At 49.4% G+C, this 27882-nt stretch overlaps 1 protein-coding gene across 3 annotated transcripts; it reads left to right on the top strand.

The window, feature by feature from the left end:
* SPP2 (secreted phosphoprotein 2) lies at nucleotides 1-27882 on the top strand. 3 transcript variants are annotated; one of them, XM_051834144.3, is made up of 8 exons: nucleotides 1-185; nucleotides 278-402; nucleotides 6270-6392; nucleotides 7381-7488; nucleotides 14915-14969; nucleotides 16030-16080; nucleotides 17965-18060; nucleotides 27674-27882. In XM_051834144.3, the coding sequence occupies exons 1-7, from the start codon at nucleotides 107-109 to the stop codon at nucleotides 18048-18050; spliced, it is 627 nt and encodes a 208-aa protein (XP_051690104.3). In that variant the 5' UTR covers nucleotides 1-106; the 3' UTR covers nucleotides 18051-18060; nucleotides 27674-27882. The 3 variants fall into 3 exon arrangements, with proteins under 3 accessions (XP_051690104.3, XP_051690103.3, XP_051690105.3); XM_051834143.3 differs by lacking the exon at nucleotides 27674-27882 and adding an exon at nucleotides 24567-24670; XM_051834145.3 differs by lacking the exon at nucleotides 17965-18060.

Here is a 27882-nt window from a genome sequence, read left to right as displayed (position 1 = left end):
AGAGAGCAAGCAGCAGGGCCACGTTGCACCGGGCTGGTGGCTCCCGGAAGAGCTGTCACTCCCGAGTCCCCACGGAGACAAGTCCCCTGGCCCCCAGATCGGAGAGATGCTGTCCGGCACGGAGAGGGTGGTGATGAGGGTGCTGCTTGCGTTTGCTCTTGGAGCGGACCTCTGGTCCTGCGCAGGTAAGGAGCTCTGTGCCAGGGCGCCTGCTGCGGGCGGGGCACAGGCCCCCGGCCCGTGCGGCCTGACTGCCGCCGTGTGCTTGTGTGCCCAGGCTTCCCCGTGTACGACTACGAGCCTGCCTCCCTCCGGGAAGCCCTCAGGGCCTCCGTGGCCAAGGTGAACTCGCAGTCGCTGAGTCCGTACCTGCTCCGGGCGTTCGGAAGCTCGCTGAGAAGAGTAAGTGATTCGGGGAGATTCCCCTCCCGCCTCGACTCTGCCTTCTCTCTTGGCTTCTGTCAGCTTATTGGCCGTGCTTTTCAAAAGCGTCTCCAGTTTAAAAACAATAGCGAGTGCACCTCTTCCGGGACAGAGGAAGCGTTTGTGACATCTTTGGCTGTGACGCTTTCAATGCCACCTCTGAAGCCTGATCCTTCTGCTGTCTCCTGCCCCTACATCCTCACCCCCCTCTCCCTGCCCCCGGCCCCTGCCCCCAGCCCCTCACGCATTTTATCAAGAATTTCTCACTGGAAATTCTGCTCCGAAGACTATAGGAAATAAATTCTGACTTCTGAGCTAAACAAATCCACTCTCCTCTGTCGGTGTGACATTCCATTTCCTGCTAGCCTTGGGGACTAAGCAAGGAGGGCCTGGGGTGGGGGTGGGGGCTTCTGATGGCTAAGTCTGTGACGTTAGACCCCTGGGGACAAGTCTCCACACCCCCCCTTCCCCGGGTGATTCCACTGGTTATTATCGACCTAATGGGGCTCATGTGGGGGCAGGGACAGAAATACCCTCCAGCGGATTCAGCTGAAGGTGGCAGCTGGGCGTTGTCTGTGACGTTACAGGTCCTGGGCCTGAGAACTCGGTGCAGCTGGGCTGCGTGGAACAGGCGTGAGGATTTGGCGGGGAGCGTCCCCGCTGCTCAGGCGGACTTCTCAGCTCCCTTCGCCACCCCTCCTGGCTGCCCCCTTAGCTTGCGCTTAGCTCATCCCCCCTGCTGCTCCGCAGTGCACAGGGCGCACGGTTTCCCAGCTCCAATCTCCAAGTACAGAATCTCCACCTTGACCTTCTCCTTGGGAAACTGCCTCCGTTTCACTTTTCCAAGTCCCAAAGGGATTTAATCAAATTGGCCCAGCTGTCTTCCCTAACTGGGTCGGCTACAGCTTACACGTGGTGTGTTTCCCCGAATTCATGCAAGAGTTAAATTTCCAAAGTCCTGTGTTAATGGAATGAAGAGGGTGGGAACTTACTGAGACCCCGGGGGGGGGGGGGTAGAGAGGGGTCTTCGGGAAGTGGCTGGCTTTAGCTAAGTTCGTTAGGGTGGTGGCCCCATGATTGGATCCTGGTGACGTTATCAGAGGAGGGACAGACACGAAAGGCACAGGCCTGTCTTTTGCCTTGTGATGTTCTGTGGTGCCCAAGATTCCACCACTAAAAAGGCACCTGCCATGAAGGCACACAGCCGGGAGCCTTCCAAGAGCCCCCGCCGTGTCGTGCTGACTTTGAGGCTGCACTGAGAGGTAAATGGCCCTCTTGTCTTCATCAGGTAGCCTGCCTCCGGTATTTCATTATAGTAACGGACAAAAGGCCAGGCTTTAGTTAAGTGCCCACCCCAGACCCAGACTACTGTGGGCACAGCCCTGGGTGCTGGGGTGTGAGAACCTCACAAGACACGTGTGGGCAGCTGCTGCGCTAGAGGTGAGCCCCTTCCAGAAGACTGCTGGGTCAGAACAGAGAGTCCCACATGGATTGGCTAGCAGGCACCAGTTTCTGTTGGCGTCTGAAGAAACCCACTTGTGGCTGTGGTGTGGAGGCTGGGTTGTCTTTCCAGGCTGGCAGATGAGCAGCCTGAATTTCCTTGCAATGTAGTTATTGCTCACTACAGAAGAGAGTTCTCATTAATTACACAAACTCGAATGTGAGGGCAGATCCTGAGGGAACCGCTCACTGTTTCCATGGGAATTTGGCCTGGGGAGATGAGCTAGTATGACGTATTAGACACCAGGGCACATTCCAGTGTGGGCGCCATTTTGGTGTGGGCACCATCTTGGTGTGAGCACCATCTTGGTGTGAGCGCCATCTTGGTGTGGGGGCCATCTTGGTGTGGGCGCCATCTTGGTGTGAGCGCCATCTTGGTGTGGACGCCATCTTGGTGTGGGCACCATCTTGGTGTGGGCGTATATAGCCAGACCCAGACTACAGGCTGGAAAAATAAACACCTCGCCCCGTATGTCATGTGATCCTTGATGGGCATATGGGCATGGGAATGAGAGATGCTGCTCTTCTACCATGGAGTTGGCCTGTCCTTGTCTCTCCCCAACCTCTGCTGCTCATCCAGACTTGTCGGTGAAGCTACTACCTTCACTGTGCCCTCTGCGGAAGCTCGATTTTTCCCATCGGAAGGAGGCCGTCCTTGAGCTCTCCTCTTTCCTCCTGGAAGCATTCCACAGGTGGCTTTATGCTGTGTAGTAATCGCATCTTCCACAAATGCCCCACAGCTGGGCCCGGATGCACCAGTGCTAGACAGGGGCCACACCTGGAGACATCGTCCTCAGGGAGAGTTGAGTGATTGGATAACCAGCATGGAGGATGCGGACAATTCAAATATTTGGGAAACATTAGGCCTCTCTATTGGCAGAGAGAGAGACACAGAGAGAGAGAGAGAGAGAGAGAGAGAGAGAATGAAAATAACAAGTGAAAAGGAAGACTAACAAGGTAAAAAAGAAATCTCAAACACTATGAGAGAGGTAGTAATTTGGTAAAATTTGAAAAGCAATTTGGAAGTGTGTGTTAAGTGTATTAACACACACTTTTATTTGCTTATACTTTATAAGTATATGCTTTATATATATAAATATATATAAGCAATATATATATATATATATAAGCAAATACATTAAACTTTTGTCTGCACCCTTTCCCTCCTAGGAACACGCCCACAGGAGATAAGTGCTTTAGTCCTGTGGATGTACATGGGGGAGATCCCAGGTAGAGGGCAGTGGGCTTAGGGAGGAGGGTCTGGCTCTTCTACTTTATCTCTGGTTTTGCTTAATAAGGCCTCTGGTTCTGGACCCCAGCTGCACATCAGCATCACCTGAGAGCTGTAAGTATTCCTGATGTCGAGCAGGGTAGTAGACTGTGTCACCACCCTTGAAAGCAGGGCTCTTCTTCTTCTTCTTTTTTTTTTTTTTTTGATTTATTTATTTATTTGAAAGGCAGAGTTACAGAGAGGCAGAGAGAGAGAGAGAGAGAGAGAGAGAGAGAGAGTAAGTTCTTCTATTTGCTGGTTCACTCTCCAGTTGGCTGCAATGGCTGGAGCTGTGCCGATCCAAAGCCAGGAGAAAGGAGCTTCTTCCAGGTCTCCCACATGGGTGCAGGGGCCCAAGGACTTGGGCCATCTTCTGCTGCTTTCCCAGGACACAACAAAGAGCTGGATTGGAAGTGGAGCAGCCAGGACTTGAACCGGCACCCATATGGGATGCTGGCACTGCAGGTGGTGGCTTTACCTGCTACACAACAGCGCTGGCCCCTGGGGCTCATCTTCAAAGCTCTCCTCATCATTCGAACATGCAGTCAGGCTTGAGAACCACTGGGTTTTACCAATAGACCTGGATCAAATACTCTAGCAACTGACTTCCCTCTCGGGCTCCAAGCTTGCAGAAGGATGAGAGAGGGTGGGGAAACGTGAGCAGCGCCCATGGCTTCCTTGCTCCAGGCTTGACCTTAGCCTCACTTGGATTGTTCCTCAGTGGACCCACGCGAGAAAGGGAAGGTGGGCACAGCCCTGCGCTGGGACAGAGGAGGCTGAGCTCAGGGTCTCCTGTGGGGAGAGAGGGAAGGGAGGTGCGAGGGCCACAATTAAATTCGTTAATCCAGTTCATTTCTTCAGAGAAAACAAAGCATGCTGACAGTGGAAGGTGCAGGGCTGGAGCAGGGGCCAGAGGGGACCAAAGTCCCCATGGAGGCTGTCATGGCTGAGCTAAGACTCACTTGAGTGACAACAGTTTCAGACGTAGGAAGATCTCAACTTATTTCAGCCATACTCTGGGTTCTGGGTTCTGGATTTCTTATTGTGGTGCTTTTAGGCTGTCCTACGTTTGTCACACAGCCTGGAGCGGAAGTTCACCGGCTATGAGTTTGTGAAAGAGCAGACGTGACCGGGGTTTCTCCATTTTCTAGAAAGAGTGGTTGAAGATGCAAAAAAGTTGCAAAGTCATCTGTTTTAGTTCAATAAAATTATCTGTGCCTGAAAAAACCCACAATTGAATCTTTTCAGCTTAAACTTTTGAGTTGCCAGTCTGCTGTCATCAAATGCTTGAAGGTCAATGCTGACATGGGGATGGACACCTGGCCCAGCAATTGAGATGCCTCCATCCCATACCAGAAGGCCTGAGTGGTGCCTGGATTCTAGTCCTGGCTCCAGCATCCTGCGAATGCAGACCCTGGGAGGCAGCAGTTTTTAGGCACTGGGTAGACCTCGGTGGGCTCCTACTTGGTCTTCCGGCCACCATCTTGCCCCTGGTCCCATCTGTTCACAGCAACCATGGTGACTCAGCAGTAACTCTGATGATTCTCCTTGCAATGAGAATGAAATAGGAAAGCCTTCCCAAGGGCTGGGAAAACAGGTGTCTGTGTCTCCCCATCTCTCCAGCACCGTGGGTTCTCTCCTGCGTGTCTCCATGGCTGCACCGTCAGACCTCTCTCTCTGCCTCAGTGCGTTGGCTCTGCTTTATCCTACATGGTGGGCTCCTTCCCAGCCTCCAAGTCTGTGTTCAGATTTCTCTTCTTCTGGAGACATTTTCTGGCACTTTCTCCAAAGCAGCTGCCCCCACCCCTATACTGCACTCTTGTTGCTCTGTTCTCCATGGTGCCTTAACGATCCGGAATGATCTGGTTTAGTTTCCCCTGATGTATTTCCTGGGTGGCATCCCCTCTGGAACCTAAGCTGTGTGGTTTCTTTCCTGTCTGCCTCTGGTGCTCACACACAGCGAGCACTCAGGGAATCAAAGACTTCTGCATCCACAGAACTTTCGGCACTCCTCAGAAAGTCTGGAAGCTTCCCCCAGTGTTGCACCCTTGGTAGAAAGGCATAGAAAATCACGCTCATTCACTCACATATCCCAGCTGCTCAAGCAGGAAGCCAGGGCTGGATAGTATTCTGTGCAGAACAGACACCCGTTGCTGGATGACCTACTTCAGAAATTGAGAAATTATAGAGCATTCCTTTAGGAAAAATGACACTTAAACATGCATGCAGTTGCTTCTGGTTATCTGCAGGAATAATGCTATTTAAAGTCGCCGTAAATACTGGGTTCATAAATGCAGAATCCTAGCTTCCAGGGGGAACACAGGATTAGGTTTCTGCACGTCTTCAGTGACACCGTTTTCACTGACCCATCAATACGTAGCCTTGTTTTTTGAGTTCTTGTTTGAATATAGCTTATTTATTACACACTGTTGGCTCATTAACATTGAACTCACCGCCAAAGGCCCTGTAAATTCACACCTAAACAGAGCTTGTCTAACATTTTCTCCCTAAGGCACATAGCACAGCTTCTGGCTTTTAGGAACGCTACACAGCTCTTCAGCTCTAGGCTGGGGACTATTTTAAACAGGGATAAATTACTGCCCCAAAAACAAGAACTTGCAAAAACTGGAGCAGTAAGCAGAGCGCAGGAGGCACACATGTTTACTGTGGGAGGGGCTGATGCAGAAGGGTGGCCTGTCCTGTGCAGCGGGGTTGGGAATGTGCATGTTATAAGACTCAAATTTCTCCCCTTTCTACACATGTCCATGAGTGGCTGAAAAGGGATTCTCAGTATTGATTTGGGGTTAAAGATAAGCTTTAGTGTACAGACACTGTATAAGTGTGAGATCCATGAGTAATGAAGGTCGATTGTCAACATAAATCGCTACACTATTAGGACGTCAAATTCTGGTAAATCTCTGGTCTTGAGGACTGTGGCACAAAACGAGGTGACTGCAAAGGCAATCGGTAGCTTTGGTGCTGAATGACTGTTTTACCACTGGCCAGAGGGGCTCCTTTCTAGGAGGAGGAACTTCACAAGCCCATCTATCGCAAACTGACCCTTGGTGTTTTGAAGGTCAATGCCTTGGACGAGGACACTGTGATCATGAATTTGGAGTTCAGCCTGCGAGAGACTACGTGCAGGGCGGATTCTGGAGGAGATCCTTCCACGTGCGCCTTCCAAAGGGGCTACTATGTGGTGAGTGTGCGAGGCAAGAGTGGACCCCAGAAAGTAATGTAGGGAGGAGCCCTGGTTCCTCAGTGTCCTGGAGCTGACTTGGAGTCACACGGAGAGCTTGGCTGCTTCCTGGGTGGCATCCGACCACACCGCTGTATCCAAACTCTGCCCTGGTGACAGCAGTGTGGTCCGGTGGCTGAGGACTTGGGCTCTTGAGCTGCAGAGTCTGTGGTCCTGAGTGAGCCTGGTATATTAACCCCTGACACCTGCGTTTGCTGCTCTTTTAAATGGAGAGGAATTGTCAGTGTATTCAAGTGAATACAAAAAGGCCAACACCAAAGAAACATCCCAGGCACATCTCAAAGCTACTACAAGTGACCATCAATCCCCGCCTGTGTTGCTGGCTCATGTGGCTTTATTTTGCTGTTGATAATTGTGTATAATGTCTTCCTCACTGGTCCAGGGTCCGTGAGACTGGGAACATGGTATGACCATGTCTGTGTCCCTGTAACCAGAACAAGGCACAATGCTTGGTCAACACTCATGGGCAGGAGTCCTATCTGAATGGGACAATGCAGGTGCCAATCCAAAATTTGCTTTCCAACGTGTTTGCATTCGGCTTCAAGGTTTGTTGCTTTGAAGAAGATTGATTGTTTAGCTTTTTGCTTCTTGAAACGTTTCACTGTGGCTTACAAAGGATCCCAAACGAAGAGTCATAGGTGTCTATTTCTAAGGAAATGCGGACAAAGATGGGGAGGGAGTGGGTGGACCCGAGGCACCCACTCAGTGCCCATGAGGGGAACATTTGCTTTCCTGAGATATTCAAGGATTTCATTTCTTTCTGCTTTTAGTCCTGAGAGATTTTCATTTTGGAAAATTGAAATGCCTCCGTAAATTTTTCCCTTCTGTGTCATTTTATCAGGTCCTGCAGTACTGCTTGATTTATTACGTAGAGTTCGCTCCTCCCATGACCTTCCCAAGGTGTGACTCATTGTTTTGTCTTTCCCAGCCAACACTCACGTGCAGGAGCACAGTGCAGATGTCTGCAGAGCAGGTGCAGGGTGTGTGGGCTCGCTGCCACTGGTCCTCCATGTCCGACTCTGACAGCAGTGAAGAGGTATGACCGGGGTCACACTGTCTTCGCTTAGCACCTCTTAGGGTCTGGGTGATCCTTCAAACAGCAGGGTGGTTTGAAACAGTCGTTGGATCATCACCCCGGGCTTAGCTAAGCACAACTTGGACACCTACCATCTCATTTTTCCATTTCCTCCACTTCTTCTATCCCTCACCCTCCCTCCCTCCCTCCCTCTTTCTCTTTCTCTGTCTTGCTATCCCACTCCAAGATTCGGGACGCGACCTCAAATAACAGTTATCAGATAGTTTTAGATCCAAGCGTGTGGCTCCTTAGTACTGTGGTTTAGTGGAAGGAAGAGGAACATTTTGGTTGGACCAGTGCTCGAAGCTGGGTACCAGTTCTGCAGTCCAGGTCAACATATTAACCTTCAAGATCCTCAGCTTCGTGGTCTGTTAAAGGATGGTGATACCGATCACCTTATAGGTTGCTGAGGAATCTTGTAATTAAGTTGATGGGTGTGACATGCCCATCCAGAACCTGGTATCTGTGGGTTCCCAGCGATGGCTGCACCCTTCTTTACTTCCCAGTGGCATTGAAGGCGATTCCAGTGAAATGAGTAATGTATAAATTTCCACCTTGAAATTATATTGCAGATTTATTGTATTGAATGGTAGGGAATGATATTGAAGAGTCTGGAGAGTGTGCTTCTGTCAGTCTAGGAAGATGTTTGATACAAGGTGTATTCTTGGTGATAAATATTTTTGAGTGAATAAAGAAAAAAGGAGAAGAAATGATCGAGTATGTGATACACAGAGGAAGTCTGTTGACTTTAAACTAGGGGCAGCGTAATTTTACACGACCTGTTCACTTGTACATTGCTTGTTCATGGGTATAACTCTTAACAGGCATTTACAAAATGTTTCTATTATTATACAAGCTAACCTGTTCCACATCTTTCTCTATTCTCACATTTTTATTAGTCTTTCAGGATCTCATTCTCTAGTGAAAATGACATTAAAAGAGTATGAAGTTTCAACTTCAGTAATTGCATCTACGAGTTAATGTCCCCATCGTATTAATATACCCACACCCTAACTATTTTAGAATTAGGAAGTAATGAAACCAACTACCAGGAAACTCCCATGGTGAGGTATTGTGTGTACAGGCTATTCACAGTTTCCCAAGTTTCTCATGAGTGTAACTTCATGGGCGGATCTCACACGCACACGGCCAGCTTTTGAGGGTCAGTTCCAAGGGATTTCTGAGCTTGCTACAGAGCTGTAGTCCAAGGATCTTTTGGTGATGCCGGGGCAAGTGCCCAGGGCCTCTTCTTTATCAACTCCACTGAAATGTCGGGGGAGCCCTCACACACGGGAGGCCCCGCTGCCACAGAGCTCACGGGGACCCAGTGTATCACCTCACAAGGGTGCTGTTAGCGTTGGCTTTGTGGTTTGTGTGGGGGAGAGGCAGTGGGGAACAGGACAAGCAGGTCCCAGGGAAGGCAGCCACTCTACGGGAGCTACTGTCTCTCCTGAGGCCAGCGCAGGGGACCATGTGCGGAGAGGAATAGACGTCCCGTGCATGTGTTGGGGGCAGGGATAGGAAGAGCAGGGAGAGTGTCCATTCCTGGGGAACTGACCTTCAAACCAAGGGTGGGGGAGGGACGCAGGGTGTGGCGGGCAGGGCGGAAAGGAGCGACAAGCACACTGGAAATTGCTGATCACATTTGAGAGGAGCTGGTGGATTAGGAATAAGCACAGTCCAGTGCTGAGAGGCCCGAGGAGCAGCTGGAAGGAGTGGCAGCTCAAGGCAGGCCTGCGGGTCAGCCAGGCATTCTTGACTTCACCCTAATGAAAAGGGGCACTTTTGAAAGGCAGTGATTAGATGGCCGGCGTCGTGGCTCACTTGGCTAATCCTCTGCCTGTGGCGCCGGCATCGCATATGGGCACCGGGTTCTAGTCCCGGTTGCTGCTCTTCTAGTCCAGCTCTCTGCTGTAGCCTGGGGTGGGGGGTGGGGTGTAGTGGAGGATGGCCCAAGTCCTTGGGCCCCTGCACCTGCACGGGAGATCAGGAGGAAGCACCTGGCTCCTGGCTTCGGATCGGCGCAGCGCCGGCCATAGCAGCCATTTGAGGAGTGAACCAATGGAAGGAAGACCTTTCTCTTTGTCTCTCTCACTGTCTATAACTCTACCTGTCAAAAAAAAAAAAAAAAAAAAGAAAAGAAAAAAAAAAGAGAGGTAGTGATTAGAGGGTGCCCGAATCCCATGAACAGACGGCTGCCCGGTAAGAGTGGGTCCGGAGCAGAGCAGGTGAGAGAGAACAGAACTTAGCAGCCAATGTTGGGAGAAATGGATTCTAGTTCCCTCTATGACCTGTAACACAATCGAGTTAATTTAACCATCAGCCACCTCATTTAACCCGTCTTCCATCTTCGATTCCAGAAGTTCGCTCTGATTGCACAATCCACACATCTATTGCGACTTTCTAATTGTAGGGCCAAGTCCACTCTTGATGTTCCTCCTCCCCCTCCTCCTCCTCCTCCCCCTCCTCCTCCCCCTCCTCCTCTTCCTCCTCCCCCCTCTTCTCTCTTCTCCCGCCTCTTACTGCAGGCAGCAGAAAGGGAAGCCACAAGCTACTCTAGACTCACATCCGCTGAGCTTAGGGGGACGAGGGAGCCTCCCCAGCACTGGTTAGAGAAATATTTTTGCCTCCCTTTCATTGTCTTGGGTCACAGGGTCCTGTGCTTTTTGTTCTCGCCTTTTATGCGTGTAATTTATTTATTTATTTTAAATTATACATATCTGTCCTATTCAATGTGATATTTTACACATATTGTATACTGTTTTGCATTAATTAATGTTATTTGAAAGGCAGAGACAGAGAAAGTGAAGCAGAGGCAGACAGAGACCAGCATCTACTGGTGCCCTGCCTAAACACCCACAGCAGTCAGGACTGGGCCTGGCCGTCAGTCTGCATTTCCCATGGGGGTAGCCAGGGTCCAAGTATTTGAGCCATCGTCTGCTGCCTCCCAGGGCACACGTTAGTAGGAAGCTGGAATCGGAGCAGAGCTGGGACTTGAACCAGGCACCCTGAATTCCAGGTGGCGTTTTAACTGCTGCACCAAATGCTCACCCCAAATAATCCTCATTTCTAAAGTAACGTTTTTATTGAGGCACAATCCTCATACCCTACAATGACTTTTCTAATTAGTGATTTAAATTTCTGAAGGCCATAAATACATGTATACATGGTATACAGAGTGATGCTTTGATACATGTAGACATTATGTAAAGATCAAATTAGAGTAATTGGCACATCCATTTCTTTAAATATTTGTGATGAGAACATTAAAAACCTTGTCTTCTAGCTATTTGGAAATGTAGAATACATTATTAAGCATAGTCACCCTTCACCAGAGCTAGATAGTTCTAGAAAGAGCTAGATGGTCACTTATCCATCACTCTGCACCCACTGACAGCCCTCTCTCTACTCCTCCTGGCCACCCCATCCCTGCCTTGTGGTGGCTGTAATTCTATACTAACTTCTGCGCAGTCAGCTTGTTTAGATTCTACACGTGGATGAGGTCATGTGTATTCGTCCTTTAATGCCTGGTTATTCTCCCTAACATGACGTCCTCTAGCTTCATCTGTTGTCATGAATGACAAGATTTCAACCTTTTATGGCTGACTAGCATACCATTATTTGTGTGTGTGTATTTTATATGATCTACCTATGTATCATTCCATTGTTCTAACTATATCCCCATCCCTATCCCCATCCCTATCTCCATCCCTATCCCCATCCCCATCTCCATCTCTATATATACACATACATTTTCTTGGTCTGTTCATCTACTGGTGGACACTTTGGTGGACTCCATATCCTGGCTGTTGGCAATAGTGCTGTGGTAAACAAGAAGTGCCAATGCCTCTTTGACACTGATTTATTCTCCTGTAGTATATCAGTATTGGAATGCCAGGTCATAGCATAGCTCTATTTACAATTTTTAAAGGATATTATACTATGTCAATACTTTTGGCAACTTATTTAAAGTGAATGCATTTTTTCAAAAACACAAATTGAAAAAACTGACATGGAAATAAAATAATTTTTGATTAGCCTCATATGTATTCAAGAAATTAAATCCATTTAAAATAATCCTCCTCTACAGGTAAGCAAAGGCCTAAGTAATTTCACTAATGCATTCCATCAAACTTTTTAAAAATAAATAACAGCCCACTAATATGTTCTTTCAGAAAATACAGGATAAGTATTTTCCAACTCATTTTAAAAGACCAGTGTAAGCCTGATATCAAAACCTAATGAATAAAAGGGAAAAAAGTACTGGGCCATAGTCCTAATTAATACAGATGAAAAAGCCCCTGACTAACTCTACAGTGAATAAAATCGAGAAAAAAATAAAAATTAAATATGAATAGTCTTAAATCCCTTCTCTTTCTCTTTTGTGTGTCTGCTCTACTGTTGATGTTTGCATTTTTGCATGTTTTCATAATGGCAGTTAGTATACTTTTGCTTTTTTTTTTAAGATTTATTTATTGTACTTGAAAGTCAGAGTTACACAGAGATAGGAAAGGCAGAGAGAGAGAGAGAGAGAGAGAGAGAGAGAGGTCTTCTCTCTGCTGGTTCACTCCCCAGTTGGCTGCAACGGCTGGAGCTGCCCCCATCCGAAGCCAGGAGCCAGGAGCTTCTTCCTGGTCTCCCACCTGGGTGCAGGGGCCAAGGACTTGGACCATCTTCTACTGCCTTCCCAGGCCACAGCAGAGCTGGATGGGAAGTAGAGCAGCCAGGACTCGAACTGGCGCCCATATGGGATGCCGGCGTTTCAGGTCAGGGCATTAACCCTCTGCGCCACAGTGCCAGACCCATACTTTTGCTTCTAATGAGGCTCCCTTAAGCACTCTGTCGGGGCAGTCTGCTGGTGGTGAATTCCTTCAGCTTCTGGCTGGCATGGAAAGTCTTCCCCTCATTTCTGAAGGGTAGATTTGCTGGGTCTAGCACCCTTGGCAGGCAATGTTGTTTATTCAGGACTTTGGATATTTAATCTCTTTCTCTCCTGGCCAGCAAAGTTTTATCTGAGAAGTCTGCTGTTAACCGAATGCAGAGTCACTTATGGGTGACTTGCTCTCTCACTGTTTTTGGAATTCTCTCTCTCTCTCTCTCTCTCTCTCTCTCTCCCTCCCTCCCTCCCTCCCTCCCTCCTCTCTGACAGTTTGACTACGGTGTTACTTGGAGAGTTTCTGGGTTGAATCTGTTAGGGATCCTTTGGGCTTCCTGGACCTAGATGTCCATATCTTTCTCTAGATTCAGACATTTTTCATCAAGTACTTCCTTGAATGGACTTTCTTTGCATAATTTACCCATATTTTCTCCTTCTGGAACAATATATAACTTGATGGTGTCCCATAGTCTTGAAGGCTGTTTTTGTTCTTTTAAATTTCTTTTATTTATATATTTTTATGTATTTGAGAGGCAGAAAGACAGACAGAAATGGAGAGCTCTCACACTCTGCAAGTGCCTGCAATGGCTGGGGCTGAGCCAGGGCTGAAGATGAGAGGCAGTAACGCAATACGTGGCTCACATGTCGGTGGCAGAAATCCCGCTGCTTGAGCCACTGCCTGCCTCCCAGGGCCTGTCTTATCAGGAAGCCGGAGTCAGAGTCAGAGCCAGGAATTGCACCCAGGCGCTCGGATGGAAGATGTGGGCATCCTGATCAGGGACTTACCTGCTGGGCTCTTCGTATTTCTTTTGGGGTAATGGGGTTATTTCAAAAGACCTGTCTTCAAGCTCAGAAGGTCTTCTCACTCAGCTCTGCTGTTGAGGTCCTCAATTGTATTTTTAAATTTTATTCATTGAATTCTTTAGCTCCAAGATTTCTGCCTTGTCGTTTTCGTGTTCTGTATGTTTCCTGACTTTCTCATCCATATCATGAGTTGTCTTCCTAATGTAATTGAATTATCTCTCTGTATTTTTATGAATTTAATTAAGCTTCCTTAAAATCATTATTTAGAATTCTTTGTTAGGCTATTTGTCCATTCCCATTGTTTCACAGTAGAGTTACTATGGTCCTTTGGAGGCATAATGTTATCTTGTTTGTTCATACTTCTGTGCCTCTCCATTATTTTTTTAAGGATTTGTTTATTTGTGGGAAAGGCAGAGTTATAGAGAGGCAGAAGCAGAGAGAGAAAGAGAGAGAGGGAGGGAGGGAGAGAAAGAGAGAGAGGTCTTCCATCTGCTGGTTCACTGTCCAGATGGCCAGAGCTGATTGATCTGAATCCAGGAGCCAGGAGTTTCCTTCAGGTCTCCCACACGGGTGCAGGGGCCCAAGGACCTGAGCCGTCTTCTACTGCTTTCCCAGGCCACAGCAGAGAGCTGGATCAGAAGTGGAGCAGCCGGTACTCGAATTGGAGCCCATATGGGATGCCGGCACTGCAGGCGGTGGCTTTACCCGCTATGCCACAGTGCCGGCCCCCTCCGTTGGTTTTTTGCATCTGGTGGGTTAGTTATTCCACCAATTTTGTAGGGTGGCTTTCACAGGAAGACTTTCTGCTGGGGCTGTGACCGAGGGTGTGGACGAATGCCCTGCATTGGCTTTAGTGATGCGTGGGGTTTCAGTGCAGTGTCTGTTTCCTCCTTCAGCCTTCATCTACACTGGGGTCCTGGGCTGTAGGACTGTGACAAATGCCTGATGATTGTCATTTGTAAAGCTTCCTGGAGAAATACCTACCAAGTCATTTTCTCAGTCTTACTTGTGTTTTCTAATTGCTGGGTTACGTGTGTTGTGTTTCCACTTTCTCCGTGGTGCCCTTTGATGAACTTCAGTTTGCTCTTTTTCCGTTGCAGTTTGCATGTCCCACAGCTAGGCTGTGACCCCTTCTGACTTCTGTTTTGTGTGAGGAAGGGACTGCAGTGGGGATCTCCAGTTGTGCCAGTGCCATTTGTTGAAACCACTGCTGTTTCTCCACGGAATGGTCTTGGCGTACACCCCTCCTAGGCCACTGGCCGGGGGGCACCGTGGGCACCAGGGCCCTCGGGGAAGGTGGTGATCCAAGCAGTCACCTCGCTTTGGGGACTGTTCTGTGGAATTTCAGTGGCTCCATGAAAACCTTTCTCGACTGGAGATGTCATGGAGACCTCACAGAGAGAGAATCCTAGAATTCAGCTCGGTCTGTCAGTATATAGAGCACAATCCTGCTTCCGACCCGCGCCATCTGGGAGTCCGTTTGGAGTGTCCTGAAAGGTTTGGAGTCCGTTTCAACTCCGTGTAGGTTGTTCTTGCCTGAGTGCTTTTGTAAATGTCCATCTTTGGTATCTCATGAGTTAATAAGCCACTTTATTTCATTAGAAAAGAATTCTGTGTCAGAGCCCTCTGGGTAATATTCACTGTCTTACAGTGTGGCTTCTTTTCTTTTCCATGCGTGGGTGTGTACCGATTGCTGCATTTCCTTAGATGATTTTTGGAGACATGGTGCGAGCCTACACATGGAGAAATGAGTATCCACTGGGTAAGCTGAGATGGGTTCCTCATGTTTGTTTTTCTGAAAGGACTTCATACTGAAGCTCTTTGTTAGTGAGTCATTTAAAGCTAGAAATATCTATATATAAAACCTTCAAATATGGTAATTATATAAATAAGCATTTTGTTTCACTTTTGATTCTTTTTTTTTTAATGATTTATTTATTTGAAAGACAGAGTTACAGAGAGGGGTAGAGACAGAGAGAGGTTTTCCATTGGCTGGTTCACTCCCCAGATGGCCACAACAGCTAGAGCTGTGCCGATCCGAAACCAGGAGCCAGGAGCTTCTTCTGGGTCTCCCAGGCGGGTGCAGGGGCCCAAGCACTTGGACCATCTTCTACTGCTTTCCCAGGCCACAGCAGAGAGCTGGATCGGAAGTGGAGCAACCAGGACTCGAACCAGTGCCCATATGGGATGTCAGCGCTTCAGGCCAGGGCTTTAACCCGCTGCACCACAGTGCTGGCCCCACTTTAGATTCTTACCACTAGGTCATAATAACACAAGTGTTCATTTCACACTTTATATTTGTACAGTTTGTTTCAATACACGAGTGCATTTGGTGATTTCAGCATCTCTCTCAGATACACAGGGCCAATAGGGCTTCCCCTCAAGAGGGTCCCCTAGTTGGGACGTGCGGGTTCCTCCCTGGGTACCGCCTCAGTCACAGGGCCCAGGTGTGTCATAAGGTAGAGCCGGGAGAATCAGGGCCGAACCGCACCTGACTGGTTGCAACTGGCCTCTGCGGTCCTCTGGGGGTGCCTGGAGCTGACCGTGCCTTCGAGAGTCTTGGCTGGAGGACAAGGGCTCTCTTTTGGTTCTTTGTCGTGTGGTCTCACCTTCCAGATGGGATTGGCATGTTGTCCGAGGACTTAGGGGCCAGGTCTGCACCCTTGAGAGTTTTTCCTATGGGTGCTGTTGGCAGTGAGACTCCTTAGTAATCTCCCGTTGCTTCTTTGCTTACAAAGCACATTTGTGGCGTCAGTAATAAAATTACAGAGAGTTCTAGAGGCAGGCACAGGCATCTCATTTGTGATGCTGCTGTGTTACAGGCCTCACCCGTGATGAGCCCAGGAGCCAGCGCTTATACGATCCGTCGCTCGGTAAGTGGCCCACCCCCGCTGTGGACACCACCAGCTGCTTTCCTGAGCAGCCCCACCCCTGCTGAGCCCATCTCCTGGGAACCAAGTCCCTGGAATATGACACATCACGAGTGACAGTGAAAAGAATAGTCATACAGGAGCCCACTTTGCAAGTCAACGTAATGGAGCCCAGAGCTTTAGCTTTTCTCCTGCTCCGCCGTGAGCGTTTCCTGAGCGGCCCAAACTCCAAGGAGTGCATCTCTTCTGTGCCCCACCAAACTCCTTAGGAAGCGGATGAAGCTACCACTTAGTCCCGCCCCTCAGACAGATCTGCCTTCTCCTGTTATATTTACCAGAGCTCTGTGACAGGTGCACGTTGACCTGCCTGTGCAGCTGGAGAAGTGAGTCCCGACTCACGGCGTTAATGGAAATACACAAACGCTCACCCTGTATGTACCAGTCGCTTACCACAATTTGCTCCTTCAACTCTCACAACCACCCCGCGAGGCAGCTCTGTGTCCTTCCTCACTCCTTCAGGGAGCAAACCAAGGCTCAGCGAGGCACTCTGAGTACTCAGGATGGTGCTGCCACTGTGGGACTCTGCCGGGCAGAGCGGCAGACAGGACTTTGGACAGGGTTTTGGGGCTCTAGCGCCTGTGTGCGTTGCATGCTGCTTTCCGGAAGCATGGTGGACTCTGCCCCATGTTCAAAGCGTTTCGTTGGAGTGAAGAACACAGACATCAATGCATTTCAATGAGATTAATATTTGGTCTTCCCTAGACAATGTTTCAATTTACGTGAAGTGTTAGTGCTTAGAACATGAGGCTGGATTGAAACAACACAGCAAAGGTGGCTAGGCTTTCTACCTCTTCCAGCTTGACACTTTGGGTTATTGTAACAGTGTGATCACTGCTGAAAAATGTTTTTATTTGAATGTTTCTGGAATGCAAATGCTTCTGTTCTTTTTTGTTTGTTTGTTCCTGGTTTTTTTTTTTTTTTTTTATTCTCTGTACTGGTGTCAGTCTTGCTTTGATTTTGGGAGTAGCCTACAGTCATTTGGAAACAAATCTAATAAGTCAGATCAACAACAACAAAAAACTATGCATGCATTCAAAAAATTTTTTTTGCACCAAAACCAGCTTATCTTTTAATTCCATTTTCCCTGAACTTCCTGAGGTCCCCTTGTATAGGGGAAAATGTGTGTAGATAGGTTATTTGCAGTATCATGCCATTTTATGTCAGACTTGAGCACTCTGTTGTAGGGGGCCCTGGAGCCATGCCCCCTGCGTAAGGAGGGGTGATGTCATCACGTGTGTGTTTTGTTGATCACACAGACTGATGTGGGAGGGGACTACTGGATTATGAACGATGGGAGACCATCTTGGGGGCTGGCTATGGCACTGGACAAATCCATTTAAGAGAAAAACACTGTATGGCCCTAAGTTAAAGTGACCAGTCCTTTTCCATGACTCATAAGGTATTTCTAAGCCAAATTCTGAAAATATTTTGAGCCTTGGGAGCACCATGGACGCAGTCTCAGAAACTGCCTTGAACGTGACAATTTAATTTAACTCAAGAAATGTGTGTGACAGTCATGAGGCAGATCTCACAGAGGACGGGAGGATAAATAGGGCAGTCCCTGCCCTCGAGGGCTTAGAGCAGCGGCTGAGATAGACCACGCATGGTAATGCCAAGGGGGCAGACACAAGCCCTGGTCCCACGGCAGCGCAGTGCGGGAGAGTGAGGGAAGCTTGGCTAAGACTCACAGGGCTGCGGCATCCTTGGTATTGAGTTGGTGGGTGGGTCCACGGAGAAGGTCCTTCTTATTAATTCATAGTCACAACCCCAGGGTGTGTTGGAGGTTGGTATGACCGGCAGAGCCTCTGTGTGCCCTTTCTGTCTTAGAGACCGTGAGAAGGGCTTTTCCCCCTGGAAATGGAAGGTTCCCGAACTACCAGCGCAGAGCGAGAATAAGTCCTGTCTTTGAGTGATGGCCTTGAGGTAAGGACCGGGCCTGGCTCCTGCTTGGAAGGCACGCTGTAACCTGCTCACCACCACGCATCTGTGCATCTCTGCTCACCTGTAAGCCCCGCCTTCGGCCTCCTCTCATCTCCTCCCAGATCCTCAACCGTCTTCCCAAGCTCATGCCCTCTCAGTCTTCCCCACAGCACTCGGGTCTGTTGTCACGGATGTGACCAATTTTCTCTGCTTAAGACCAGCCAACACATGACAAGAAAAGCCACCAGTCCCTTCCTTCGGCCCAGTGCCACTCACCACAGCCTCGCCCCCCCCCCCCCCCCCCCCCGCTCAGTGTGTTGATACAGGTGCGGCCTATGGCTGCTGCCCCAACCTCCCATTCATTTTGCAAATTGGATTTTAATCCTACAAATCTATGCAGTATGACCCAGTTCCATCTTCCTGATAAATAACTTAACTCCCTAGCCCAGTCCTCTCCATATTCTGTAGACTGCTCTGTCATCTCTTCCCCTTGCTGGGTTTTAACTATCACTGATGTGTACTTATGTCCCCATATGTGTCTCTTACCACCTTCTGTCCTGAGATCCAGCCCCAATGTCAACTGACTACTGCAATTGGTTGCCAGGGGTATCCCATGAGCCCCTGAAGCTCAGCTAACTTCCTCCCAAGTTTCTCTTTTGTAACCTACAGCATCGTCATCCCAGCTCAGCTGTAACTCCCTTTGGGAGGTGAACTTTGCCATCACAAACCACTAAGTCACAGATGATGTCCCTTTCTGCATCTCCAGGGAGTGCTCAGTACAATTGCTGGTTCCCTCTCTGCCCATCCGACTGTCCAGGGTGGCCCGAGCAGCTTCCTCTGCCATGGCTCCCCCGTGCCCTGCCCAGAACCAGCCACACCCAGTACTCTCTCAGTACTTTACGTGGTGGGTGATGGACCCCTTTACTTTGGCTCATCGAGGTCTTTTACCAAAAAGCAGTCAAGCAAGCATAGCACAGTTAATGTTTAACCACTGGCATCTGAAAGGAGTCAAATGACATTTTACTAAAATAGAAGAAAAATTCACCAATGAGGCCGCCTTGGATGAAAAATGCAAACGGTAGGGTTTCTTTCTAATCTGTGGCGCACTCTAAAAATAAAAACCAGCTTCATACTGAGATCAAGGAAGCTACTCATTAGGAAGAAATGAACTCATCGTATTCCTCTTTTATAAACCAAAATCATTTCCTTTTGCTTTACAGAGGTTCTCATAGGGCCACAGAGTAAAACTCTCGATGCTCTGGCTGCATTTTGTTGATTAATGGTAGTTTACAATTGAGCATGTGTGCATATATGTACTGCAATTTAAATGCAGCATCTGATTTCTATAAAGAAAGGGATCCCTGCCAACATGTCAGGTTAAAGGCGCCACAAACCAAAGACCGGAGTATGCAGCACTGGCCTCAATGTTGGTTTTGATTGATGTCCTGGTGATGTCCCTGTCTTCCAATGAATGGCCTTCAGCGGGACGAGTGTCTACACTGTGCTCTGAGTCCCTAGAACCAGCAAATGTGGCCAGGAAGCCAGGGACAGTGGGCCCCGGGAAGAGGCTCATCGGGTGGGTGTGGACCCATCAGAGCTGGTTGTGAGCCGTCTCTGATGCCTACAGAGGTGAGGCCGCCTCTTTCTCTCGGGGCTCAGCCTCCCCAGGGGTCTTTTACTGTTTGCTCATTTTTGTCCCTGCGAGGCCGTGGTCTCGAGGCTGCCTTGCCTTGTCGTGTCTGAGAACTACTTGGTCTAATACGAAGTGAACATGTCATCGATGCCGTGTGCATGCATGTGAAATTCTCGGCCACGTCGCCCTTGCTCAGCTTCAGAATGCTAAGAGTGGGTGTAGAGGGGAGTCCATCAGACTGGAAGGAAGGAGTGCGTGAACGTCCGATCAAAAGCAAGGTTGCCGTTTCCAAATCATGGGCATTCCATGAGGGCCACCCCATTTGTCAAGGGATCCCCAGAGCCTGGCCTCAGTCGGCGGAATAAGCCAGGAGCTGATGCATTGATCTGTAATGTAACGAGTGCTCTGGAACTCCTTCCGTTGCTAGAAAAGGCTGAATATGGAAGAATGGAGAGTGCAATGTAACCTTTGAAGACACAGCTCTGACAAAATTACTTTGTTACTTTAAAATAGGAAAGAGAAAGCATGCCCCAGGGATCAGTTGAAAGGCGAGTCCTCTGCCGTCTGGGTGTTTAGAAGTGGAAACTCTTGGGACTTTGCAGCCCTGTCTCTCTGGAGAACCCCCGTCCCCAGCCGAGCAGTGTGAGGAAGGGGTCTCCCTTCAGGCCACCGGGCGGCTCTGCTGGCTTTCCATTTGTTTTGTTTTAAAGATTTATTTATTTGAAAATCAGAGAGCAAGCGAGCTCTTCCATCCGCTGGTTCACTCCCCAGATGGCTGCAATGGCCAGTACTCGGGCCATCACCTGCTGCTTTCTCAGGCACATTAGCAGGGAGTTGGATCAGAAATGAAGCTGCTGGGACATGAACCAGTGCCCATGTGGGATGCCAGCGACACAGGTGGTGGCTTTACTAGCTACGCACCAGCGCCGGCCCCTGTGTGGCTTTTTTTGTTTGTTTGTTTTTTGACAGGCAGAGTGGACAGTGAGAGAGAGAGACAGAGAGAAAAGTCTTCCTTTTCTGTTGGTTCACCCTCCAATGGCCGCTGCAGCCGGCGCGCTGCGGCTGGCGCACCGTGCTGATCCGAAGCCAGGAGCCAGGTGCTTCTCCTGGTCTCCCATGTGGGTGCAGGGCCCAGGCACTTGGGCCATCCTCCACTGCACTCCCGGGCCACAGCAGAGAGCTGGACAGGAAGAGGAGCAACCGGGACAGAATCCGGCGCCCTGACCGGGACTAGAACCCAGTGTGCCAGCGCTGCAGGCGGAGGATTAGCCTATTGAGCTGCAGCGCTGGCATGTGTGGCTTTCTGAAGCTATGCCCTGGAGCCACAAGGGGCAGTTCATCCTCAGGCCTTTGGTCCACAGTGAAAAGAATCCATCTCATGATCCCAGCCATTCACTCAGCTGCGTTCCCCTAATGCCCACTTTGTGCCTGGCCCCTGGCCCCAGGAGCACCTCCACTCCCAAGGGTGAGAACCCTTCCCACACACTGCCTTCTGTGAACCCTGTCACAGTTCAAATGCAGTTGCATTCCTACAGTCTCTGTTTTATAGGTAAGGAAGCAGAGACATTCAGAGACCCCTGCTGTCAGAGGCAGCGGGGGGTGGAGCGGGGCTTTAGCTCTTGATGTCCGTGTGTTCCCGCAGCCTCTCTTTTGCTTCCTGGGACACGTCCCCCATTTGGAAAATAGCACAAGACAGCACAGCATCCAGGGTTACTTGTCTAAGACGCATTTGTCACGTGTTGGGGGAGAGCCGGATGTGTAGCTGCCAACTAAAAGGCAAAGGTTTGAATGGATAGGAAGTGTTGGAGGCAGAGCTCTCCACCACCAGGTACAGGGGCTGCCCAGTGGCTTGCTGAGTGACTTCAACATTTGGATGTCAGCAGTGACTACCCCTTGTCCTGATGCCCACCCACAGAAGGGAGCCAGATCCACCCCCCCCAAAAGTTGGAAAAGACCCAACCAAGGCTCCACAGGTGGAAACTTACGGCAACTAGAATCATGTATGCTTTTCTCTGACGCTCATGTTTGGCACAGTCCTGCCAGCTACTTCACCAAACACAGCCAGGTCTCGTTACCAGCAGTTGGTATAAAGTCACTGCCAACGCTGAATTCGTGGGTACCCAGTCATTACAGGAGATTCAAGTCTCCCTTGAGCCTCTGGTCGTGTTGCCCTCGGTGGGTCCGTAGGAAATCTTGTTTGTGTGTGGTTTTGTTTTGTGTGTATTGTCGACCCATGACATTGAACTCATGGGCAACAGCGGGAGACTCACATCTGAGCGAAGCTGGCCTGACACCCACTTTCTCCGGAACACCAGGCAGCCCCGAACTAGGGGCGCTCATTTTAGATGGTGACATGATCAACATAAAGCATAATAATGGGGGGAAAACCTTGGCACTCCATAGAGCTCCAAAAACATGCTTGTTCACAGCCCGAGAACTGACCCCAGGAAGCGCAGCCTTGCCCTGTCTGACCTCAGCTTGGAGCACCTGGGTAGAGTGACTGAAAGCCCTCCCTGCCCAGTGCATGTCTAAGAATGAGTGAGAAGGCACCCTGCCTGGGGTTACAAATAAGGATTAGTGAGCAGGTGAATTCCCACACAGAATCAGAATAACAGGGGCCAAGTGCACAGTGGTTCCCTGCACCCAGCTTATGCTTAGAATCTCTTTCATCTCCGTGTGTCCTTCTTATCCTGTCCCAAAATAACCAGTCTGCTTTGCTGCCCCAGGACCTGGCCTGCGCAGTGACCGCCTCTCCATTGCCTCCCTGACCCGCTAAGTCCACCCTTCGCCATGAACCTCTCAGCTGCCTGGGCTGCTTCTTTCCTGAAACCCTCTGACGTCTGAGACCTTGGCTCCCTCCGCCAGTTCTCCTCTCCAGCCAACCTTGGCCTGTGCTTCACGGATGGACCCCTGCTCTTCCTGCCGCTGCCCCTGCAACAGGGATGCTCCCCAGGGTTCCCAGCAGGACTCTGCCTCCACTCATGGCCGTGCCACACACCCCCAGGGCTTCGCTGCTCACCTGTGTGAGGTTTACTCCGACCTCTATTCCACCCTGGCCTCCGTGAGTAAGCCACGGCACGGAGACACCCCATCCTGATATTCTACACCATGCTCAAGGCCATCCCCTCTTGGGGACCAAGGCTTCATCCTGCATTGAGCTCATGTCCCAGCTACCCTGGCCTGGAACTGATTCTTCTCCGCCTCTCTCCTCCCTCTCCAATTGGTCACCGTGTTCTTCCAGTCCATCTTCTGAAGGGTTCCACAGCTCTGGCCTCTCTCCACGCTGTCTGCTCCCATCTGGCCTCGTCCTTTCCTACCTGGTGTGTTCAGCACTGGGTTCTTCCTGTGGTTTTGTCTTGTTTCCCTCAGCGGGCACGTGTCAAACATCTCCTTAGCACAGGTTCTTACCAGGCCAAGAGCCCTGCTCACCTGGAGGTTGGGGTCAGAGTTCCTTAGCAATGTGGGACCCTGTCTGGGTCCCAGGTTCCGATCCTTCTCTGTCCCCTGATTCACAGGAAAGGGTCTCCAACAGCTGACTGTTTCACTGCCCCCACTGTGGGTCCCACCTCCATTCCCGGGACCCTGCTGCTGCAGTGCAACCCCCCCCACCCCCCGATCCTGAGTGCAGCCCGCCTGTCTCCTCCAGAAATGCCTTTCCGTGGGGTCTCCTGCTTGTAGGCACCCCTGGAGCTGTTTTACTGTGCTGTGCTCCAACTACCGCCGCCTTCTCCACTAGCCCATGGTTTTGGTTTTGGTTTTTGAAGTTGAGGTCGTGTGTTAGTGATTTTTACAACCCCTAGTAAATGCTGAATGCATATATGCTTACTCAATGGATAAACTGATAATGAAAGGATGATGGATGGATGGGTCTATGGATTGATGGGCGGATGGGTGAGTAGGTAGATGGATAGGTAGACAGATGAATGGGTGGATGGGTAGACAGATGAATGGGTGGATGGGTGGATGGATGGATGGAAGGAAGGATGGGTGGGTAGATGGATAGATGTGAGGACAGATGGATGGATGGATGAATGGGTGAATGGATGGGTGGACAGAAGAATGGATGGATGGGTGGATGCCTAGTCTCATCTCCACATGACCACGGCAGTGGCCAGCCTACTCCTTTAATGGTTTTATTGGTCCCTTCCTTCTCACCATCACATCACCAGTACCTCCTTAAAACAGGCTGAGTCCCAGCACTGGAGTCCAAGTGCAGATATTCTTTCTTTCTTTTTTTAAGATTTATTTGTTTATTTGAAGAGCAGAGTTGCAGAGAGGAAGAGAGAGAGAGAGAGAGAATCCACTGATTCACTCTCCAAATGTATGCAATGGCCAGAGCTGAGCTGATCCGAAGCGGGGAGCCAGGAGCTTCCTCTGGGTTCCCCATGTGGATGCAGGGGTCCAAGGACTTGGGCCATCTTGCACTGCTTTCCCAGGCCATGGCAGAGAGCTGGATGGAAAGTGGAGCAGCCAGGACTGGACCCAGTTCCCATATGGGATGCGGGCACTGCAGGCAGTGGCTTTACCCTCTGCACCACAGTTCCAGCCCTAGGAGTGCAGGTTTTCCTCAGTCTTTCTGGTCTTCCCTTCTTGAGACTCGAGCTTCCTCTCTGGGGCTGGGTCTCCGTTCCCCAGACCTCGAGCTTCCTCTCTGGGGCTGGGTCTCCGTTCCCCAGACCCCGTGATCTCTTCTTCCTGTAGTCCTCTCTCACCTCTGCTCTTTGTTCAAGCAGCTGCCTGCTTTGTACTGTGTGCAAAGAGCCTCTTGGGTCTGTAAGTGAACCATGTCCACGAATCCTGGTCTTGGGCATCCAAGCAGGAGTGTGAAGGCACACCAGGGAGACTGAACCCTCTTCCCCCTTCTCTCTTTCAACAGGAAGGCTCATGGGAGGAAAAGAAGTTCCAGTGGAGAAAGACACCATGTAATTTTGTTTTTCACCAGTTCCAGTCTGTAATAAAGGCCTTACTTTTCCTGCAAAACTCTTGTAATTGCCTGGTTTTTAAAAACAACACCATCAGATTTTTAGATGAGAAACTGATGGCAGAAGAGTGGTGTTAGTCAAGGACTGTGAGAGTTGAGGATGCAGGAAGTGACTGTTTAGCACATTTTACATCAAAGCACAATGGCTGTAACACAGTCTCAGGAAGCTCAGATGACTTGTAGGGCAACAAAACTACTCTGTACAGTACCCTCACAGTGGACATGAGGCATTATCCTCTGCCAAAGCCCGTGGGATAAACGCCACACACACTGAGTCCTATGCAAACTATGAACCGGGGCTAATGATGTATCAACACTGGCTTATCAGTTATAACAAACACACTCATGCAAGACATTAATAATAGAATAAATCATTTGAGGTGGAGGCAGGGAGAGGGAGTAAATGGAAACTGTATGCTCAGTTTTTCTATAAACCAAAAAATAGTCCAAAATATTAAATTTATAGGGCCAGTGTTGTGGCTCTGTGGGTTCAGCCATCGCCTGTAACACTGGCACCCCATGTCACAGTACCGGTTCCAATCCAGCTGTTCCACATCCAATCCAACTCTCTGCTATTGAGCCTAGCAAAGCAGCAGAGACAGCCCAAGTGCTTGGTCCCCTGCTGCCCCGTGTGGGACCCAGATGGAGTTCCTGGCCTCTGGCTTTTGCCTGGCCCAATTCTGGCTGTGGCAGCCATCTGGGGAATGAAACAACGGATCTCTCTCTCTCTCCCTCTCTCCCTCTCTCCCTCTCTCCGTCACTCTGCCTTTCAGCTAAATAAATGAATATTTAAAACATTATTAATAAAAAATTATCTGGTGGCTAAAGAGAAGGAAGAATCCTAGCCAATCGCTGTCTCCATGAGAATACTGTCTTGCTTCTCCTTTGGGTTTGTCAACATAGGAACCAGCAGGGGTCACCAGGAAGCACCCTGGGACCAGGGTCTGTGTTCCCCAGACCCCTTAGCTACAAGGGCACCCCAGTTTGGTGCCACTCCTGGAGCGAGGTCGACTGGGTAGTGAGAGGGTTGATGACGTGAGGGCCCAGACCCCGTCATGTGCTTCGCCACGGCCGGAACCCACCTCAGTTGCTGTGGCTTTGGATGAAGAGGTCACAAGGGCTGTTCTCTGGATGAACGGTCACTAAGTTAGTGAGCCTGGACGTCGGTGATGCAGTTTAATTCTGCTGCCGTAGCACACTGATTCGCTTACTGCCGCTTTCAGTGCCAAGTGGGGCAAGTACCTACAGCAGCCTCGTCCTCACTCCCCTGTTGTTGTCCAGAGCTTTCCTGGATATACCCATGTGCATATTTTAGTACAGCTTTAAGGCCAGTTCTCAAGTTCTGGGGAAAAAAAATCCATCGGCATGCTGAATCAAATTAATCTGATCCGATTTTTAGATTTTTGTAGAAAAGATTGACATTTTTAGATTTTTGAGTTTTGCCCTGTAAAACTAAAATACCCATCTCCATTTTCTGACGTCTCCTTTTATGTCCCTTCATAGAGTTTAAGAATTTTCTGACATGTTTATTTGCATTTCTTTTAAATTTATTTGTGAATATTATTCTTTGTATTGGTTTTAAATGGGATCTTTTGTCATTTTATTTTATAATGCAAGATTGGCTGACACAGATCCAGTGTTGCTCTTGTCTTCCTGCTGAAGTTGTAAACTGTTGCTAATAGGTTTTCAGCTGATACTCTGGGTACTGCACGTAGGCAACCATTGCTTTTGCACATGGTGATCACTTTGCCTCTCCTTCCAGTTTTCAGCGGTTACTCTTTTCCTGTGCTCTCTGCTGAGTGTGTTCCAGCAGGGCTAACTAGTAGATCACCGACCAGCTGCTGGTGTTCCGTTCCTCCCTCCCTTTGCCAGCACTCTCCAAAGCATTTTAGTGTTTCTCCGTTTAGCACAATGCTGGCTTCGGGTTTGGTGGAACTGTGACTGTGTTTTTAATCCCATTAAAGTTGTACCTGTTCTTCCAATATTAAGAGTTTATAGCATAAATGTGTATTGAACTTTGTCAAATATCTTGATGTTATTTGTTTTCTATCAAAAATAGAACAAGGTGAGCTGTGTCAACAGCATCTCAGGACAGCCCCGCTGGTTTCCTGCTCTTTAATACGTTTCATGTGGGATGTTTATGTCGTCATTCATAGAGGAGAAGGCTCTGTAGTCTCTTCTTGTGCTGTCTCTGGTTTGGGTACCAGTGTGAATTCCCTTCTGTCTTTACAGCCTCCCTGCGACACCTCGCTCTGCCTCCCAACCTCCAACGCTAGCTTTATAAAGGCCTCTGTTTTTCAGCATCCATGGAGAGCAGATGTGACCACGTTTACGTTCAGGGCAGGATATTAACTACAGATGTAGTAATTTATAAATTAATCGGCATTTTTTAAGTTGGCCAATCTTTGGGTTCACCAGCCTTTTCCAAATATGTTTTCCCAACACATTTTTTTTTTCACTTTCTTCTGGAAAGAGAGAGAGCTTATCAGCAAACCCTAGGCTTGGACATATTCAGTCCTTGCTTAGCCAGGTCACTGGCCCAGGAGAATGTGGGGATGTGGAAAGACTGATTACAAAACTATCTGGTTTTTTTCTATCGATGTGTACATAGGGTCTGTGCAAGTCAATATTGTTGTTAAGCAAGGTTTCTGCCTCCCAGCTCATCCCAGCCCTTCCCAAACAATTCCAGTTCCATAGGTTTTCGCAGGCCAGCAGGATCAGAGCCATACTGGGCTCACCAGCTTGGTGTCAAAAGACGCAGATGGGGGCCACTGGACCTGTGCACTCGGAACTCCCAGCGAGCTGTACCCAAGAACAAGCATGAGCAGGTCCTACAGGCTAGAATTCAGGAGAGGAATTTTCTGCCACACAAGGGCTTTGTAAATTTTCCTGGAGAGGTACCCATCTGTCCTCAGCGTGGGGTTGAGGAGTGCAGTCACAGCGGGGGTTCCCTTCAGCTCCAACCTCTGTAGAGGACCAGCAGTGCCAACCTCCTCCTGCAGGTGTCGCTGTGCCACCGGGAGACAGCAGCTGGAGTCCCTCGCCAGTCTGATCAGAGCCGTTCTTTCCTGTGGAATCAGCAGCCGTGTGGACAAGCATGACTGTGTGGCTCTCCTGGGACCCCTGGACAGGCGCTCACGGCTTTAAGATGGACTTGGCTGATGCTCCTGTGCCTTCAGAGCTGGGATTAAAAATTGCCAGAGTTCAAATA

Source organism: Oryctolagus cuniculus, chromosome 3, assembly GCF_051225735.1.
Source record: "Oryctolagus cuniculus isolate XC-2025 breed Fujian yellow rabbit chromosome 3, ASM5122573v1, whole genome shotgun sequence".
In the NCBI taxonomy this organism is placed as follows: Eukaryota; Metazoa; Chordata; class Mammalia; order Lagomorpha; family Leporidae; genus Oryctolagus; species Oryctolagus cuniculus.
Note: the sequence above shows the minus strand (reverse complement) of the source record. Positions and strands in the feature narration are given on the sequence as shown.